The 20,373-nt window shown below is 38.1% G+C and overlaps 1 protein-coding gene across 1 annotated transcript in view; it reads left to right on the top strand.

Moving 5' to 3' along the window:
* The window catches only part of NUCB2 (nucleobindin 2), a 32,175-nt gene extending 15,869 nt beyond the window's left edge, over positions 1-16,306 (top strand). Inside the window, exons 5-13 of the mRNA XM_075755040.1 lie at positions 3,633-3,736; positions 5,357-5,542; positions 6,187-6,277; positions 7,832-7,890; positions 9,418-9,510; positions 10,540-10,629; positions 11,178-11,348; positions 11,662-11,743; positions 12,434-16,306. Of these exons, the coding sequence (XP_075611155.1) occupies positions 3,633-3,736; positions 5,357-5,542; positions 6,187-6,277; positions 7,832-7,890; positions 9,418-9,510; positions 10,540-10,629; positions 11,178-11,348; positions 11,662-11,743; positions 12,434-12,546 (989 nt within the window). The 3' untranslated portion in view covers positions 12,547-16,306. The remainder of the gene's footprint in view (positions 1-3,632; positions 3,737-5,356; positions 5,543-6,186; positions 6,278-7,831; positions 7,891-9,417; positions 9,511-10,539; positions 10,630-11,177; positions 11,349-11,661; positions 11,744-12,433) is intronic.
* Positions 16,307-20,373: the final 4,067 nt, after the last annotated feature.

Genomic DNA, 20,373 nt, shown 5'->3' with positions numbered 1-20,373 from the left:
TGGGGGTTACAGTCAGTTCATCACGCGGTGTTTCTGCCGCTTCTTCATCCTCAGGGGGAGGACTCCTCTCATCATTCCCCTGCTCCAGCATGGAGTCCCTCTCACGGGAGACAGTCCTTCACGGCCTTCTCCAACGTGAGTCTCCTCCACGGGGTGCAGACCTTCAGGAGCAAACTGCTCCAGCATGGGTCCCCCACGGGGTCACAAGTCCTGCCAGCAAACCTGCTCTGGCGTGGGCTCCTCTCTCCACGGATCCACAGGTCCTGCCAGGAGCTTGCTCCAGCGCGGGCTTCCCACGGGGTCACAGCCTCCTTCAGGTGTCTCCACCTGCTCCGGCGTGGGGTCCTCCACGGGCTGCAGGTGGAATCTCTACACCCCCTCATCCTTCCTCCATGGGCTGCAGGGGAACAGCCTGCTTCACCATGGTCTTCACCACGGGCTGCAGGGGGATCTTGCTCCGGCGCCTGGAGCACCTCCTCCCCCTCCTTCTTCACTGACCTTGGTGTCTGCAGATGTTCTTACATCTTCTCACTCCTCTCTCTGGCTGCAAAAGCCCTCTCTAACTGTTTTTCTCTTTCTTAAATATGTTATCACAGAGGTGCTGATTGGCTTGGCCTTGGCCAGCGGCGGGTCTGTCTTGGAGCCGGCTGGCATTGGCTCTATCAGACACAGGGGAAGCTTCTAGCAGCTTCTCACAGAAGCCACCCCTGTAGCCCCCCCGCTACCAAAACCTTGCCACGCAAAACCAACACACAAATATTAAACATTTCAATGTAGAAGATTATTTTTTCTTATTTTTGGGTCAGTTGTAAGCTCCTGAATAAAGAAAAAACATTTGGAGTGAAAAAAATTATCCGTAGCATTTTCTTAATTGCTAATGAAATCATACAAACTCAGGCAATTTCTTTTGATTAATAAAGTATACAGGTTTCTAATTATTCTGATTGCTGTATGTTTGTGTACCAAATGGTGCTATCCCTTTTTGTTTCTTATTACTGAAGAATTTTTAAAGTTTGCATTTAGAACTAATTCTGTAAACTTATTAGTGGTTTCTTTTTGAAGACAATTAGTTGCTCATAAACAAAGATCCTAAAGATGTACTGCACAATCTTGTTTCTGAAATGCTGTTTTTCACAAAAAAGCTCTAATAAAAAAAGGCTTAATTTGCCTATGCAGATTATTTTATTATTAAAAACTTTTGCAAGTTATAGGGAGGGAATTCACTGAATTGAATAGGTAATGTGGCAATTTAAAATACTCCAAGGACAAGGATCTGTCTTCTAGGCTAAGCTGAATTTAGAGGTGACAAGTAGACGGAAGAAGCATGCATGTGCAAATATGTGTTTATGGGGATGTTACTAGGGTCAGGAAAGCATCAGTTTAATTTGGCAAAAAATATATTTCCATTGTAGTACCTTTCCAATTAAGTCTTTAGCTGCTACCATAGCATAATTAATGAATAATAATACAGAGTTGGCTGAGGGCATCAGCTCACCTTTTTGTCCTTTGCTTTCTTTTAATGAAAGTTCTAGTTCAGCGAGTACAGTCCACTGGCAGCTAGACAGTGCAGACCAGTGGTAGCCCCTCCACAGGAGTCAGTGCATTGCCTCACATACCTGCCAGACCCCATGTTCATCTTCCTCAGGTGGCTCTAGCTGCCAAGAGCCCAGTCTCGTGCTTCTATTGCAGGCAAGCAGTCCAATGACATCATGGTGACGCTCACAGTGAGCTAGTTGACAGCAGCTAACAATACCTGATTGTATACATAGTAACTCTGTGTATTTTAAATTTTTTTAATAGTTTAATGGACTGATTACTTCTAGCCCTCTCTACTTCCATAAATCAAGAGTAACTGACAGAGCGTGCTTCAGAAAAATAATTTCCCCCACCAGGTCAGATCTCGTACAGTGTAAGTGTGAGATCCTACATTTGGGAAAGAACAAGAACAGATGATTTCAGTTCAAAATATTCAGATGACTACTAAGATGTGAAAACATCAGGAGTGGGAAAACATTTTTAAAGTTTATAATCAGCCCTACCAGTGAGTACTTCAAGGACAAGAAGCATGGACAGATCATCTGTAAAATACAGCTGCATCTGTACACCTAGGCAACATCTTGGAACATGTACAAAAGAGCATTCTATAGTAACAGCAGGCAGAGATGTGATTTCCTTTTATTTGTTCTGTTAATCTTTTCCCTGTAACACCACTTAATATCTTATTCTTCCATCTGATCTAAAAAAAGAAAAAAAAAAGCACACAAAACACTCTGTTTTCTTCCTTCTTAGAACAGGTTTAAAAAAACCCACCAGATTTGAGATTATAATCTGCATATATTCAGTGCTGATCAAGATGTGTTTTTAAACATTTTCACCAAGATCCTACTAGACTGATCAGTACAGGACAGAAGAATGTTAGGGGCTGGGCCTCAGTTAATACAGTAATGTGGCAAGTAAATACTGTCAAATAGAATGAGTCTTTTCCTATAAATCTTTCCTATAAATTCCTAAGAAATGGAGGAAAACAGGTTTGGGGGCTTTTTTTGTTGTTGTTTGTTTTGGGTTTTTTGGTTGGTTGGTTGGTTTGGTTTTTTAAGCATATTATTACACTTCTAAAAATGTTTCAAAACCAGGCTAAGGCGCATATATTTCAACAGAAATTATGATCTCACCAGGGAGGAATGATGGTTGAAATCTGCCCCAGCCAGTGTTTGCTGGTTTGTGATAATACAAACACAGCATTGAGTGTAAGACAGTTTGCTGAAGAATAGCATGTTCAAAATTGTGTTTTCAATTTTTTTTTAAACAAATAAAATATTCTTTGCTAAGCCATCTAGTAAAAGCTTGTCAAAATTGTTATACGTAAAAAATCAAGTGTGTGCTGCTTAAGATAGCATTATTATCTAGCATTAGCAGTCAGAAACCATGGTAACAGCTAGAAAAGCCTGTTGTAGAAATGTGTTTTGTTGTTAGTGCATTGCATATTGATATTGTTGGGTATCATTCCTGTCATAAGGAAGAGAGAAATGTTTGCAGCTTTTAGACACAGGACCTGACTCTCCACTGTCCTGAACGTCTTGTTTTGCACAGATGAAATTTGATTATCTGCTTATCTGATTTGATATAATTTTACACTATGTTGTACATACATCTTTGGCCAGATGATACAAGTCATTTGCAAAACGTACGAGGCAATAGAAGAGTCAGTCTTCTCGCAGTTCAGGAAAAAGATGCAAGTTGTTAGCTTTGATAGTTGAAGTTATGTGCAGTATCTCGTTTAATATAAACGAATAAAATGTTTTTCTTAGTTTGTGAAGCTCAAATTGATTGTACTTTTCCTTGCTGAAACACAAGCCTTAATTTGTGCATGTTAATTTATTGTGTGCAATGCAACACTGACACATCAGAAGGAATATAATGCAAATGGCTATCAACTTCGCTGATCTCCTTCAGGAGAAGCAACTTTAGACGTGTTGCTATAGTTTCCTCTAAAAGTGAAAAAAATTATCCAGGCCTCAGGAAGCCTCAGGTACTTATAAGGCACAAGCTCCCATATGAAAGTTTTTAACTTCCTAATCTCGGTTGATTTCAAATTTATTTTAATGTTTTATATTTGTACCTTGTTCTTTCAGACACTGGCATAGACCATCAGGCTCTCCTTAAACAGTTTGAGCACCTGAACCATCAGAATCCTGACACGTTCGAACCTAAAGACTTAGATATGTTGATCAAAGCAGTGAGTGCTAGATATAGACTGCTATTCTGGGGGGGGGGTATTAATTATTATGCTTTTTTTCTCTCGTAGAGGCAAATCCTTTTATATATACCTTTTTTTTATAATTTACATGCAGTTTTCATTTTCAGAGAAAAATCAGTTGTCCCCATTGCACACTTGAAAACTGTTAATGTGCATTATGCTCAAGAGCCCATAAATTTTGGGGACTTGCATTCATGTGCCAGTACAAACAACTTCAGAAATAAAATACACCTTTCTGGGAGCCTTTAAATTAAATACAGTTTTGGTGGGGGTACATTTTTCCCAAGTGTGTTTTCTGATTGCTATTTCTAAATGATTTAGGTGTCTCACAGAATGACATAATCACCCCTAAACTAGCCGTTTGAATTTTGGGATCTATTATATATGTGTCAAGCTGCAAAGCCACAGCAGAGTAGAATTCAAGATACTGGTATTAGAAATTGCATATACTGGGCATGGCATTCAATGTCTATTTAGCAGATTCAGTATCAGTCACAGGTGTGGGGGAGGTTCAGTGTATGTCCGTTAAAGGGATGCTGTAAGCTAGGCATGGCATGGCTTTTTTCAACTACTGGAAAAAATACGCTTTCCAAGGGGAAAAAAGACTTTAATCTCAGATATGCTGTAGAGAGCGCTACATGTCTGATAGGAGAATTTGACAGTGTTTATATTTTCAAAACAAAGTAAAAGATAAGGTATATTTTAAGCTTTCTGTAATTTTTGTGGATTTTTTTTTACCCTTGGAAAAATTTATCTCAATTTTCTGTAAAATTTTTTTTTATAAGGCTATTATAAAGCCATTTCTGAGCATCATTTCTGGGAAAATTCTGGTTCGCTAGGAGAAGCATATCCTCAATGGGGCAGTTCTTAGTACATTTTTTTTGTCTTCTCATTTCTCAGCTGAGATATTGACAGAGTGTAATGGGCATTTGAGGGGGTCTTTGCTTTGGAATTGTTTTTGAAAAGGTACAGTGAATCTGAAAACTAAAATGTAAATAATGGGAGAGACATATAAACATGTTACTTTGAAAAGCACTACCAAAACATCCTGTAATACCTTGAGCTGTCTGAAAATGATACATCTCTAAACTCTATCCAAGTACTTGGAAGAAATTCTCCCCTCATACCCTTTCTCTCCATATAATTGGAGTTTTTTATTTAATCTGTATTAAGCTACTGCAAACTAACTCCCGTTATTAATGAAGGCATTTTTTTCATTAAACTGTAGGATAAGCTACAAACGTTCGTATTCTGGAATAATCAAGGAGTTAATGGTCCTATCTGAAGCTGTGCTTAATTGGTATGGGACTTACTTAATGAGTTAATTTATTTTTAATTGACGAAAAAGGACACCTTGATGCCTTCTTACAGTACTGTGCAGTTGCAAAAATTGTCTAGCAGTTAAACCCTGCATGCAGATGTTTCTGCATCACTGTCACGTGAAAGGAAACTCCCAGCTAGTCTACCTGATGTTTAAAAGGAGAATGGCGATATGGCCAGCCTTGCCCACAGCTCTGAACAATACACTTTTTTTAATGTCATATGTGTTAACATGATCATGTAGCATAATCATGCGTCTACATATATCTATATTTTTAGGCTACAAGTGACCTGGAAAACTATGATAAGACCCGCCATGAGGAGTTTAAGAAATATGAGATGATGAAAGAACATGAGAGGAGAGAGTATTTGAAAACACTGGATGAAGAAAAGAGGCAGCGAGAAGAATCCAAATTTGAGGAGATGAAGAAAAAACATGGAGATCACCCTAAAGTTCACCATCCTGTAAGGCCATAGTCTGTTCTTACATGATTGGGCGGAAGCTTTCCTTTCCAGAGAGAAAAAGCTAATAAAGACAAGGGTGTATCTTGTTTGTTCTCAGCATTTACCTCTTCTCATCAACATGGGAGCAGAGTGTGGGAACAATGCTGAGAGCATTACAAAACCCGCTATATATACCCCCATTTTTTCTGTACAAGTATGCTAGTTGCTGGCAGAATTATTATTTACAAAGAAGCTAAAATTCAGGAGGAAGAAGCCAGAATGATATTCAAAACTGTTGGGATGCCTTCATAGTATGCCTGGCCTGCAAGGAACTGCATCACAGTACCATTTGCTCTAGAAAAGGCAAACTAATTTAAGTCCCTTCAGCTATTCATTTCTAGTTGAGTCTGGGTGGCCATGACTGATTGTTACAGGTGTTCCTTTCCACAGAATATGCCTTTCCTTAACACTCCCTCTTTCCCTGTGCCTTGCTGTCTAATGAAAGCATTAGACCTGACCAGAAGGGAATTCAAGAAAATTCTATTGATTCCATTTGCAGCATGACAGAAAATAAAGCCTTTCAGAGAAACTATAATGCAAAGCTAACACAGAAAAATTACACTTAATCATCTTTTGAATAGTTTTTCTTTGTAACCAATCTATAGGGAAGCAAAGATCAACTGAAAGAGGTGTGGGAAGAAGCAGATGGACTAGATCCTAATGAATTTGACCCCAAAACATTTTTCAAATTACACGGTAAGAGGTTTAGTTTAATTTAATGAACAAGTGAAGTGACTTTCTGTTACCTTCTGCTGAGGGCAAGTTTGTCTTATGCTAGGATGAAGTCTTATACCTCAAGCAATTTGCATGTATCTGAAGAGTGTAAAGGAGAAAATATTTATGTTATTGTTTGTAGTTTACTGCAAAGTTTTAAATGGGGCTTAAAAGTTGAAAACAGGATTTTGTTTTAACTACTCATAAAATGATACAGCCAATAACCAGTAGTGATTTCTCAGGGAAGTATGGCTACTTAGAGGGCTTTCTGTGTCTCTTAACTTTGCTTACACTACATACTAGGAATAAATCCTCAGAGGTGTGTATGAGAAAACCTGCTTTCTCATCATCTCTGCAGATAAGTGCCAGGCACCCCTTATCTTTGGAATGGTCATAGAAGTGCCGTGCCTCTTCAGAAGTTGCAAGATTCCCTTAATAAAACAAAAAACAAAATGCCCCCCAATCCTGCCTCTATATTTCTGAGAAATGCGCAGCTAGAAACAATAAAATAGTAGCAGAGGTGAGGATTCATCTCAGTGGGTATTTTGCTTTAAATGTGATTATATGAATGTGTAACCTTATATTCTGACATTGTTAAATGCTTCATAATACTTAAGCAGATGCTGCCTGACGCTGGGCTGTGAAAGGTTGAACAGTACATAGTATTTGACTAATCCCAAATACAATAATTTAACTGAAGGAAAGTGTTCCAGCTTGAGTCTGAACTTTTCTCTTGGTTTATAAAATACATAAATATGTATTATAGTAATTAAACCTTATTTCTTCTTTTTAGAAAGAGATCTTGAAAGATAATTTTCTGAATTTATTTTTAAGCTTTTTTGTGCAAATCTTACCAAAATAGAAATACCTGAAATAACCTTTCACCTTAGAGCTTAGTAGGTAAAAAAAAATTTTGAAGCGATTAAACAAAAAATATTGCATAATAACACTCATTTGAAGTAGACATTCTCTTTCAGTTTCAGAGGTAGTATAACAATATTGAGAGTAGAATGTAGGATAAAAGATGGATTGTTAGTTATCAAGTATTCTCCTCTCTGCATTTGCCATGAAAAGTCATTTTACAGTGATCTCTACTCAAGTGCTACATATTTATATAGATTTTCACATAATTATTTAGGGTTTTTGGAGCATTAACGAAGTTTTTTTTAACCGATTTTTGTTGCTCCTGAATCTATTTAGAAATTTAGTTGTTAAATTAGGACAACTTGTTCTCAGTAATATTTTTTGGTGTTTGCACTCTGTGCAATCCTGTTGTGACCTATTTCAGTTTGCTAATCTAAGAAGTAGGGAGATTGCTCCAGACTTGTCTAACCAACCCACCAAAAAAATGGCAATACCGTTCAGCCAATGCCTGATAAAAAACCTAAGAAAAAATGAGCTATGTAGCAAGCGTCTTGTTACATGAAGTTTTTGATCCAGATGAGATGTGTATGCTGATATTCACTTAACTCATGGAGAACTATTACATGTATTACTTTCTGTACATACTCGTATTTTCAACTCTTCTTTTTATAGATGTCAATAATGATGGTTTCCTTGACGAACAAGAATTAGAAGCCCTATTTACTAAAGAGGTAAAAAAAGAAGTTCAGAAACTTGTTTCAGTAAATGGTTGCAGGGATGTCTGTATTATTCCAAGTATATTCAAGAGCTTTGGACTACAAATTAGAGTATTTATGCCAAGTTTTGTGCATCCTTCGTGTTTCTGTAGAAGTGTAAAAGCACATCAGCGGGGATAATAAAGTAGTTGAAGCATAGGACTCAGACACCAGAGATCTAGTGCTCATTTCTCTGTGTATTTCTCTGACAGAGGCTTGTTTACAATTTTATAATTAATCTGCAGGACAGCTATCCCTGTATAAATTGCAATGCAGAGAGCTGCACTCCTGCTCTGGCTAGATGCAGCCTGGTGGAGGTTCTGAAGCTGGGTAGCTGTGCTCATTCAGTACTAATCACCAAGTCATAAGACTTGTTGAGAGAAAAACAGTCACACTCATGCGAATTGGCTCAAAGACAGCATGGTGTGGCAATTACTACAGAAATTTCACATATTTTATATCTAGCCAATTTGGAACACATGTACATCTGATAAAGTAGACAGGCTCTTAATTTCTTTAAGCCTTGGTTCATTGTCTGTGAAAACACAAATATTAGTAGCACTTTGCTTCCCAGAGGGGTAATGATAGCAATGTACTGAAATTCTACATTGATGGGAATTGCAGAATCAATGAGTAAACAGAGAGCCTTGGTCTTAATTTTTCCAGTAGGTTCTGTTTTGGTATAGCAGAAACTAAACTTGCCATTCAGAGATCCAGTACTATGGCTGTCAATACCTAGTCTTACAATTTTTTCTAGATTTCATGAGTAAGGGAGGAAATGTTCTATACAGTGTATATAGAAGCTTATAAATTCAAACTACTGTACATTTTTGAAGAAATTAAATTTGCACATGCAGATTTCTAGCAATACTTTGTCATAATTTCCTCTAATACACTAAAGATGTGTGGCAGTCTTTTTGATAGATATGTCCCACCATTTTGCAGCTTTATAGTTTAAAAGCAAATAGTCTCGGGCCTTAAAATCACCTATGGCTAAGCAAGTGAAGCTAAATGACTAAGAAAGCTAAGTAGAAGCAAATAAGCATAAACTCACCAAAAGACATTGTGCAAGAAGAGAAGTGGACGATTAAATTACACACTCAATTTGTCTTGTGATATCCCGAACACTTACAGAGTCAGCTGCATGCTCTGGTAAAAAAGCTACTCTCTCCCGTTCCAGAAACCACGTGGAAACTCTGCCTGCTTTGAATCAAATGTAGAATCAGACTGTGCATGCCGAGGTCAATTTTACTGTAATGTCCACAGCATCGAATTACAGCAGACCACATGAATTAACTGAAAACTTCATTCTTTGCAATAAAAGGCTCACTTGTTGCTTAAATACTATGCTAAAAGAGAATTACACACATGTACTCCAACTCTACTGGAAAAATGGTGAACTCATGTTTTTAGCAACATCTCGGGCTACTGTTCCAAATACGCTCTGTTATTTGAATAAGCAGCCCTTTCTCCAAACTAACATTTGCCAATTTTGAATTTCAGCTAGAAAAAGTTTATGATCCCAAAAATGAAGAGGATGACATGGTTGAAATGGAAGAAGAAAGACTGAGAATGAGAGAACATGTAATGAATGAGGTGGGGACTGATGCTGAGTAGACCTGCTGATTTCCTTCTATGTTCAAGAAATGCAGTCTAACATGAAAGGTTGTCCAAATACAGCAGAAAGGAACAACCTGTCACACTGAATGCTGTTTGTGCTTGGATTCACTTGATAAAGTTACCGTTCTCAAACCCTGTCCCCATATTTGGATGTAAATGCCTGCTGACTATTTTTCATTTAAGAAATTCCAGAGAAGGAATTGTGCTGTAGCCTCCATCTTTTGCAGGTACTGAGATTCAATAGAAATTCCCTGTGAAACAGGGAAGACCCTAAATGTGCTTTTGCAGTTGGCAAAAGGGTAAGATTTAGGTGTGAGAAGGAGGAGTAGAGCACTATCTAATGTAGCTCACCTTTGTTCCTTCAGAAGAGAGCTCAGAGCTCAAGGCATCACATATGAAAGTGAATGCCTTTACTAGTTCTGATAGGTTTTCAGCTCAGGATACAGAGGAAAGGGAAGAGGATGTTTCAAACCACCGTGTTTTTCACTCATATCTTTTCTGTATTCAACTATATTCCTTAAGCTTGAGGAATGAAGCAAGCCTGGTCTTCTATTAGTCATAAAGGGAAGCATTTCCTCCCTTCCCCTTAAAGTATTCTGACACAATTGAGTTGGGGTTTTTTTGATGTTTTAAAACCTCCCCATCCAACAGTAGAGATTACTCTGACTCACAGTTACAAAATTATTACGGGAAAGCTACATAACATTTTTCTCAGAAAAAATCATGCATGCTACTATTAGCGTTGGGGCTGTGACCACAAATAATGTTTTCAATAAAGTCAATGAATTTTGAAGTAAAATGTGAGGATTTACTTTTTATTTCCATTTTTGTTAAGCTGTATAAGCTTGTGAGAGAAGTTTTCAGAAGATGTTGCAGGCACTCCCTTGAAATGGGACAGTTTAAAAATAAAATGGTTATATTTGAAGATATTTGCATAATGAAATTAAACATTAGCTCCACCAAAACCCATCATTTAGGTTGAGTTTAATTTTTTCCTTCAAATAGGTTGACATCAACAAGGACAGGCTAGTGACTTTGGAAGAGTTCCTGCGAGCTACAGAGAAAAAAGAATTTTTGGAGCCAGATAGCTGGGAGGTAATGAGAATGTGTTCCAAGTGCAACATACTGGACTATTACCATCAATCTCACCAGGCAACCAAGTGGCATGTCTCTGACCTTTGCTTTTTTTCACTTCTGTTTTGCTATGTGTGTGATTAAGCATCTTAGCTGAATGTAATGTACAAAATGTAGCAGATAATGTAATGCAGATGTAATCTTTATGGTCCACACACAAACAGAAAAGGTCTTGCGCCACCCTGTGGATTCTAGAAGAGCTTTTCCCACATGCTTTTCAAACAGAAAATGGACATTTTGTTTATGAATCACTTTGAAGGGAAGATAAGAGCTCAGCTGGAAGCAAGAGAAATTTTTTCTCCTACCTCTAAATCTGTGGTAGAATTTTGCTGAGAAAGTAGCTGAGAAATGGCTATTTTTCTGTTTCTTAAGTGAGTGATTTTGATGAAAATTCTGAGGGTTGTTTAGTGAACTGTACAATTCAGCTAATAATAATTTCAGTGGGAAGATAATAAAAATATATATGCATTCCTGCCTAAGTATTCACATTTGTATCTGTTTTCTTGCAGACACTAGATCAACAGCAGCTTTTCACTGAGGATGAGCTGAAAGAGTTTGAAAGTCATATTTCTCAGCAGGAAGATGAACTTAGAAAGAAGGCAGAAGATCTTCAGAAGCAGAAGGAAGAGCTACAGAGGCAGCATGACCAGCTTCAGGCTCAGAAGCAAGAGCTTCAGCAGGTACACTTAAGAGAACAGATTTTTTTTTTTTTCCTTTTCTGTATCCTTATATGTGTGACAATCCCCAACTCTGGAGCATTCTTTACCTTGATTTCTTATGTCAGTCCCAGCTGAATTCTAATAGTACTACAGCAAAACATAATCTAGTATTCAGGATTATAGCAAACAACACAAGCATCTCAACTCAGTATACCCATTATCAAAGACTTTACATTATGACTGAAAAATTTGTTTTCAGTGTATTCATTTATGTCACATCAGAGAAAGTTGATAGATTTAAGTTTTTCAACTGTGGTATTTTATTTTTCACCAGGTTGTAAAACAGATGGAACAAAAGAAACTACAGCAAGGAAATCCTCCTGCAGGACCAGCTGGAGAACTGAAATTCCAACCCCGTACGTATCTTTCTATGTAGATACACAAATTTTAAAATAAGGTCTCCAATGTAAAAGTCATTAAAACTATATTTTCTGTTGAAACTGTTAATATAATGTGGTTTTAATGATCTCTGTAGAGAGTTTTACTAAACTGTCTTTAAGAGGGAAGTATGGAACTCTTCTAAAGTTTTCCTGAAATCTCAGTGCTTTCAAATCCATAGTAAAAAAACTGAATTCTAACTCAAGGTATCAAATGGGCAGAGGAGGATGATTGTGCCATACCTATCAGTCTAAAAATATTGATATCTATGATATCTAGGATTTCTGAGCATCCAGAGAATAATAGGGATATACAAATGACCAGGTCTGTCTGATGTTTAATGGCTGCATTAGCAGTCTTCAACTGCAGAACAAATCAAAGCATTTAAATGCTTTCAACAAGTCTATCTGTGGCCAATTTACCAGCAGTTGGGTACAATATGACATGACAAGTTAGTTTTAGACAGTATGAATGACCAATTGCTTCAACACCCTCAGAAGAAGATAGTGTCATTGTAATACTAAATTCTTGATTGCACTTAGAAAAAAAAAAAAAAAAAAAAGGTTTTGTTTGATTGTCCCTACACTAGAAACTTTCCTGTCCAGACTTTTTACATTTGAGGTCAATTTCATTGAGAAGTTACAAATGGTTTTATTCTTATTTTACAGCTGGGGAACACAAAGTTGGAGATGCACCAAAACATCCTGCGGGAGGTGATCAGCCTTTACCACCAGGACATGTCCAGGAACCAGCTGCTAGAACTGATCAAGTTCACCCTTAACCACTTGTGCCTCAACTTTATAGCATCTTTATTAAAAGGGGAGGGGGGTGGGGGGTGGGCAGGAAATCAGAGTGAAACATGAACTCTCCACTTTCTTCCCCAGACTGTAAAATCATGAGAATGTTAGAGATGAAGTATCAGTCAGATTTGAATCAGAAATTAAACTAATTTTCTCTCCAATGCATCGCTAAGAAACACAACAAGGGGATAATTTTGAGGCTATAATGGAGGAGGAATTAAGGAAACTATTAATACTAAAAGGTTTTTATGGCCAGGGGACTGAGCTGTTGAACTCTTCTCTTAACAAAAGGGAGGAGACATCTGTCATTCTGTTTAGGCACAAATTGGAATCTTCTCAGAGAGGAGCAGGGAACTGGCCTGAATGCCAGTTTAGGTCTAGTTTTATGTAGAAACTCTTTCCAGAAATGCTGATAAGCAAAATGTGGGGAAACGAAGCCCATAGATAAGGCCTACCATTTCCAGCACTACCAAACCCTTTCTTCTTTGAGACCAAATAAAAATCAAACTTCTAATCCTTAATTACAGAAAAATTTGCACTTTCTAAAAATCTAAACACAGCAAAGAATTATGTGGAACAGTGAATATTTTTCATGTTTACAGAAGCCTAAGAATTTCACTGTAAGCCTTCAAAAGGAATACTGTACTTCTGGTGTATTGATCTGAACCGTCCTCCTTGTTGAGATTAATTCTGCGTAGCAGTTGAATACTCAACTGGCTCTTGGGACAGTACTTTTGCCCATTTCTTTCATCAGGTGCCAGCTAATCTCAAAATTTTGCATGTTATTAAGTAAGCTTTTTATGTTCATGGAAATGTTGTGCAAAACAGAACAAGACTCACTGTCTTTTTCTGTGCAAATTATCCTACCTCCTATGATAATACCAGATTTTTCAAAATGCACCACATGCTTCAGAAAGCTCTTCTCAGACATGAATCTTTGACTTATTAAGAGTCTCACTATTAACTCTTACTAGTCTTTCAGCAGTTGGTGGAAGTTTATGAAGTGTCCTAAGACAGGGGTGCTACTCGATTGTATTATTTAGGTATTGAACCAGGATAGGTCCCTTATATTGTAAGCCAAGATTTTACAAGAATAAGTTAATTTTCCTGTGGGTTTTACTATAATGTCGAAAAGTTCTGTGATTGTCCTTGCTTGTCATTCATTTCAGACTGAAAGTATCCTAAAGCATAAACCCTGTTTGGGATGGGGTTTTTTTTGTTTGCTTGGGTTTTTGTAGGGGGTTTGTTTGTTGTTTTTTCAAACAGGGATTATTCTGATTGTACAGTGCTGGCTTTGAACTGATACACACACACCTTGGCAAGCATCCTTTACATTTCCTTCCTGTTCTGTGGCTAACTGCTGACAGTGTCATTAAAGGAGATCATTTGGGTTTTGAGCAAAGAAACAGAGGCAGGCCTCTGTTTTGGAAGGATGTTCCTTTCAGGATAAGACTTGAATATTTTAGGCAAACTCGAAAAAGACAAAAAGACAGGAGGCAATTACTAACATTTTGTATTGACATTTGGGAAGTTTCTCACTCTGCAGACCTTTGATTGATAGAAGCTGGGCATATTCCTTTCACATTTAAGGCTTCTTTCATCAGGACTGAGTGCTTTCTTGTTCTCCACGCAATATAATAGAACTCACTGCTGGAAGAGATTAGGTTTCCTTATCTGTTTCATCTTGTTAGTTGTCATGTCACATTTCCTCCATTTATACTACTCAAACAATTGGACTTCTTTTACCTTTTGTTTGTTTGTTTCTTTTTGTTCTCTATGCGAGTGGTTAACGTTTTAATTTAGTTTCCAAAACAAGCATCTCCACTGTTTGTCATTTCCATGCAAGTCTAACATCAGTTTGATTACATATTTGTCAGGAGACTAAAATACCGTTCAACAACTTCATCTGTTTGCTAAGAGGCCCAGACATAGTTATAACTACATCCAGACTAACGGAGTTTCTCAGTGCACAGCCTGATAATGGGTAACTGAGCAAGGAGGGAAACAAAGGGGGAATTATTCAAACGTCGTGGAAAAGGTGAGGGGAAATTTTTTTGTGTTCTTCCTATCCCACATGAAAGTTTAGAGAGGACAAATGATACAACCGCAGATACTTGTAGAGAATCAAGGACTGAAACCTTTCGTGTGAAGGTATTTCTACCAAACAAATCATTCCTTCAGGCTACATCTGCCTCCTAACAAATGTCATTATATGTAATGACATGCTTTGTAATGTAATGCTCAAGCTTTGGTTTCAGTGCAACCTCCTACATGTTAATTGTAAGATCCTCACTCTCACTGCTGTTGGAGATAGGCATTATATCCCCTCTTACCCCATTTACTTTTAAACATCCAGAGTTTTGTAAAGAACTGTTTTAACTTGGGTGCTGAACTCGGCTTCTGCGTGCCACGGTGTATGAGTGTCAGTGGTGACTCTGAGCCACTTGTGGGAAGCCAGAGTTTTCACTTGTTTCATCATGAATTAGCATTAGCAAAAGTTCCTCGTTTTGCATTTCAGCTAGCCACTGAGGTGCTTTCAGTGTAAAATGGTGCACATTTTACCTTCATCCGATACCTAAATGTTGTTCTTGTCACTGTTAATTTAATTAGTAGGCTTGCAGTTTAGTAATATACTACAGACTTTCTGTTCATTTCTGGAAGTGGAAACGGAGTTTTTTAAACCTTAGAATTGGTGATCGGGTTTATTTCTAACAATAATCAAGGTTTAGTCAAACTGACAATTATTTGCCCTAAATTATTGGAAGTCAGAGCCTCAGTCTTCAATTATGCTTAAGTTACTGAATTCCTACTGAACATGTCTTTTAAGTTTGTTGCCTAAATGTTTTTGAGACGAGAGGCCAAATCACAGCTTCATGCTCGTCCACCCAATTCACAGATCTCATATGCATGGGTACCTGTGTCACATGGCCAGAAAGACAGCAAGGACTGAGTGGATGTTCCTTCAAAAGGTGGTCCCTCAGGTCTGGTCTATCAACAGACAACGTTCACCCAATACGGTCCATCTCCTCCTCCTCTGTAGAGGTAGGGTATCGTTCTTCCGGCCCAGGCTAAAAGAGGTCTCCGTCTGAGTGTAATAAAGTCACCAAACTATTTTCTTGGATCAGTTCTGAAGTGTGGTTTAAATAAGAGAGTTACCTGACTACAAGGAACATCTGCCTTAGAGGTTATGCAATGTGCTGAAGTCATGCTTCCATGTGAAATGTTTAGCAGAGTTGTTGCTTTTTAATGTGTTTGTTGTTTTCAATGCTGATGTCTTCTTTTAATTGGGTTCTCTTCCATAAAAGAGACTAAAAGTATTAGCCATTAAAAGCATGTTTCTACCATGGTACTGATTTCTCAGGAGCTTTTTAAAGTTGAAAAAAAAATTATTAAGCTTATAGCTAAGTGAGGAAGTAGAAAGCTATGATCACAGATAAATAAGGAACTGGAATATCACAAGCACCAGTGCTTTCACCTGTACTCTGCTTTTCATTTAGGAGGTGATTACAAGAAAATTGAATGTAACTTCATACAGACACCAGTTCCAAGACAAAGATGCAGAGATATGGTTTTGTACTTGGCTGGGATTTCGATAGGAGGATGAAGGGATAAGATCTCATCAATGTTGTACAAATTCGTATCCTCCAGTGCAATATATGTAGAAAAAAAAAAAAAGCCCCGCTCTGTACTTTGTATAGATTAGTTTTTAACTGGATTAAACTGAAACTCAGTGCAGTGACAGATGTCTAGTGTTTTATTTTAAGCAGGTGGGTAAGAGGCGGGTTTAGATCTGATCTATATGCACAACTTGGTATTTCTTCTTAGAGGCCCTTCCTGTTTGCCCTTCACCTTTTGCTTTCTAAAAAGATGTGAAAAGGAGTTTATAAAAAGATACAAGTGTCTTGTGTTCTTCATTGACACCAGCTGCCTCACTGCAATAGCTATTCATTAATTAGGTACTTGGATGATGAATTTTCTATATTCAGAAAAATACAAAATTGACTAATTAAAATGCTCCTGTAATAGCATTACAGACTCTTGACAACACGACACACTGCCTTGACTTGTTCAAATGCAAACCAGAAATCCCAGAGAAGGGGAAGCCCCCACAGGTTCAATGGCAGATTTTGCTATAGGTTGCTTTCTCTTTGCTTACAGATTTTGCCCTCAAAGCCAGGTGTCAGCCATTTCAGGATGTCAGAATGGCTGTGGCCATGTGTCTCTTGGGAAGACCCACAGGACGTGATGCCATATCCAGCCACATTAGACTTTTCCATTTTGTAAGTGTATTTTAATTAAGCAAATTTTGATGTGTGGTGGCATTTTGTGAAGAAGTGAAGCTCTGAGCTGCAAATTGTCCTTTGTAATTTATGCAAAACTAGGTAGCAGATGCCAAGAGGTGTCACTGAGGTTGGCCCAAGAAGTACTTTGTTTACATCCTTGAATATCTGTTCCTTAATGAAATTAAGAGGTAGCTGTACCAAGGTAGTGAAATGAGTACCATCTGAAAACATAGCAACACTCACTGCAGTTTAGTTAGATTTCTAAAAATGATATTTTATTTATTTATTTGTTTTTACAGAATGGAAAATAGGGACCTGGCTTGAGTCCTATTATTTACACATCCACAGATAGCAAATATCAAAACCATCTACATTTCTAATGCCTTAAAAGCTATACTTGCCAGAATCACTTTGTATCCAATAGTAACACTTTTTGTATTTATACTATCCAGTACTATGCCAAATAACAGCCTGTATAGTTGCTTGTGTAGTAAAGTACAGTATCAGTGAGGGAAATAGATTTTTTTTTTTAAATTTTTTTTTCAGAGCTACTCAGGTTTCTAAACCTGGTATATTTTTCAGTGACAAATGCAGGGATAGAACAGCACTGCAAAGCTGACCTCTCCATTCTTTGCACCTTTTCCATCAATTCAAGAAGCTGTTAGTCTGAATGACTGCACGGCAACTGCTATTCAGGCAGCCCTCCACCTCCACTGTACCTCATACCAAGCTACCCCGCTGCGTGAATTCAGAGCCCACCTAGGAGGAGACGATGAGTTATTCAGCCATGGAGTAGAGTCCTATGCAAATGTGTATGTATGGGAATTTCCGCAGTCACAGAGAGACACTAGATACTTCAGTAGTAATGAGTTAGCCCATGTCTATTCTACAGGCTGTGCAGACCTTGCTAGTGCATTTAGTACCATGGAGAAGTGATGCAACATCTGTTATAACACACAGCAATTTTTCACATGATCGGCACATACAGTTGCATACTGTTTCTTCACTAGAGGGAGCCTAAGACAAGGATTACTGAGCACTTTTAAAAGCTAATTAAGAAACAGTGGTGGCATAATAAAACAGGATGTTGAAAAGTGAATGATCCCTCAAAAGCCAAGCAACAACTGCTATAATTCAAAAGGGCTTCTTTCTTTCACAAGAATGCATTTCTTATATTATGCTGTTTCATTTGGGAAGAAACCCTGAAAGTACAAATGAGCACTAAACTAATGATGCTTTTCCTGAAAACAGACACCTCTGTACCATGCTTGACCACAAATGGATAGCAACAATATGAGAATCTCTTGGTACTTAAAAACCCAAGACACTGACCAGGAAAAGATGCTGTTTACATTTATGGCTGGAAACCACAGTCATCCTAGAGTAGAATACTACATGTTAGACAGTGAGATAAAAAGGCAATACTGCAATATTTCTGCCAGAAATACACCTAGAGGAAGCAAGATCATACAGATGCCAACTTATTGTCACTCCTGATGCTGCTCAAGGAACAGCTTCTTTGGAGATAGTCGGTAAGTTGTTTTATATTAGCTTTTTTTCCCCAGGAACTCTAAAGGTAAAAATTGCATATATCAGAGCCAGCTTAGGGATGTAATTCATTCAGTCTCTGAAGCTCCCAGGGAAGCATGATCACCAATAACTAGCCAAACAAACTGATAAAAATAGTCATGTTAAATATGAGAACTGGGATGAAGGAATAGGGTGTTGTCTTCAAGGCATGCCTTAGTTTTTGATCAGAGTTTCCTTGTATCTCTGCTTTAATTATCTGTGTTCAGTGTTATGCTGCTTATGACACATATAGCCATGGCTCATTCTCAACTACAATAGTTTTATAATTCTTAGTCTAAACACCGTTTCTATGCATTTTAATTTTTAGCAAGAAAAGAGGAAGATTAAGTACTGTAAGCGTTCACTCATGTTCACCGAGTATTATAAAGTTATCAAGAACTTATTAAATCACATCTGCTATTCATAGTCTAAAGTATCTGTACTTTAACTTTCTACTGTGTTTGCAAGTTAAAATAACCAAGAAAAATAACCAGCCAGTCATCTGCCCTGATGAGTAGATTTAGTTCAATCTCCAGGTAATTACAGTATCAGAATAGTCTTCATTAATTTATCTATTAATTATTTACAGCTCCCAAGTTGTATTTTAGTTGGCTCAGTCTTTGGATTAACAGCTGCCCGCCTTTTGGTTGGACTGATTGCTTTCCTGTACATTACATTAAGCATTATAAACCATGTAAGTGGTTTCAAGCATGAAGATTTCTATTTTGATTGTATTACAATTTCTAAATTGAAAGCTATTTTTGCCAATGCTTTTATTCTAAGGCTAATAAGAGGGATGAGCGACTACAGCCAGCACTGGAATACTCCTTACTGCTATTGTGATTTTTAGCCACTGCTCCCAAAAGCAACGCTCACATGCTTTTGTTCCCATTTGCTTAAAAGCAACGTTTTTATTTGATACTTTGGTGGCTGCAGGCCGGCTGGAGATTGCTAAGCCGTCTGTGCTGATACATGGCACCACAGACCTGCACCGGCTGGATTCAGGCTGGATCCTGCGGCTCCCAACTGCCCACACGGCACCAGCCTCACTGAGGGCCAGGGATCACCAGTCGGCATCATATCCATTTGATCTCTGCCAGCTTATACATGCTTTGTGTTGTAGCTTGTCTTTCAGTCTGGACGTGTCCTAAATGTTTCAGATGTCCCTTGGGCTCCTCAGGACAAAGCCAGGGTTGCACCTAATATGCACAGAGCTTTTTTCAGTTATTATTTATTAAAAAAAATTAAAAATTGCACCATAGTAGTTATGACATAGGGGAAAAAACAGTGCTGGGATTAGATGCGGTGCATTCATATACGGCCACACAGGACTAACTGAAAAGATGCAGTTTGCCTCAAAGTGGCTAATACACATCATCCTGCTCAAGTCTGAGGCACTTGCGTCATCAGTAGAACTTCAAAGTGGTAACTCCCAACTGCTTGATGATAGGGTTTCTTCATTGCCAAAAAGAAACAGTAACAAGCTTATGCCTCTAAATAACCCTTTCACGAACAAATTCATGTGGAAGAAACTTTGGAGGCTGGCTGGCTGTACAGTCACATATCTGACAACAGTGGTGGACTAAACATTATTTAAATAATTGCAGATCTTCAATCAAGAGAATTTAACTGCATGTTTTAAGCAATAAAGCAACAAAATATTTTTATGCACTATCACAGTATAGTATCCAAACTTTTCTGAAGTGAGGAACCAACTCGTATTTATGAGTTGAAAGAATAAAAGCTAACTCAAGCTTATTTTAGGCAACCATTTGCACTGTGTAAATGCAGCTCACTTCTCATATAGCTGTTCTCCTTGGTGCACGGCTGCTCAACACTGCCCAGAAGCTGGCTGCAGCTCCCACCACTGGCTTCCCAGCACTCCTGCAGCTGGAGAGGGAGGGCATCATCTGCCCATAGCTGGCAAAGAAGGGACAAAGCTGCCCTGCGATGCAG

The sequence above is a fragment of the Balearica regulorum genome, chromosome 5 (assembly GCF_011004875.1).
Source record: "Balearica regulorum gibbericeps isolate bBalReg1 chromosome 5, bBalReg1.pri, whole genome shotgun sequence".
Classification (NCBI taxonomy): domain Eukaryota; kingdom Metazoa; phylum Chordata; class Aves; order Gruiformes; family Gruidae; genus Balearica; species Balearica regulorum.
Note: the sequence above shows the minus strand (reverse complement) of the source record. Positions and strands in the feature narration are given on the sequence as shown.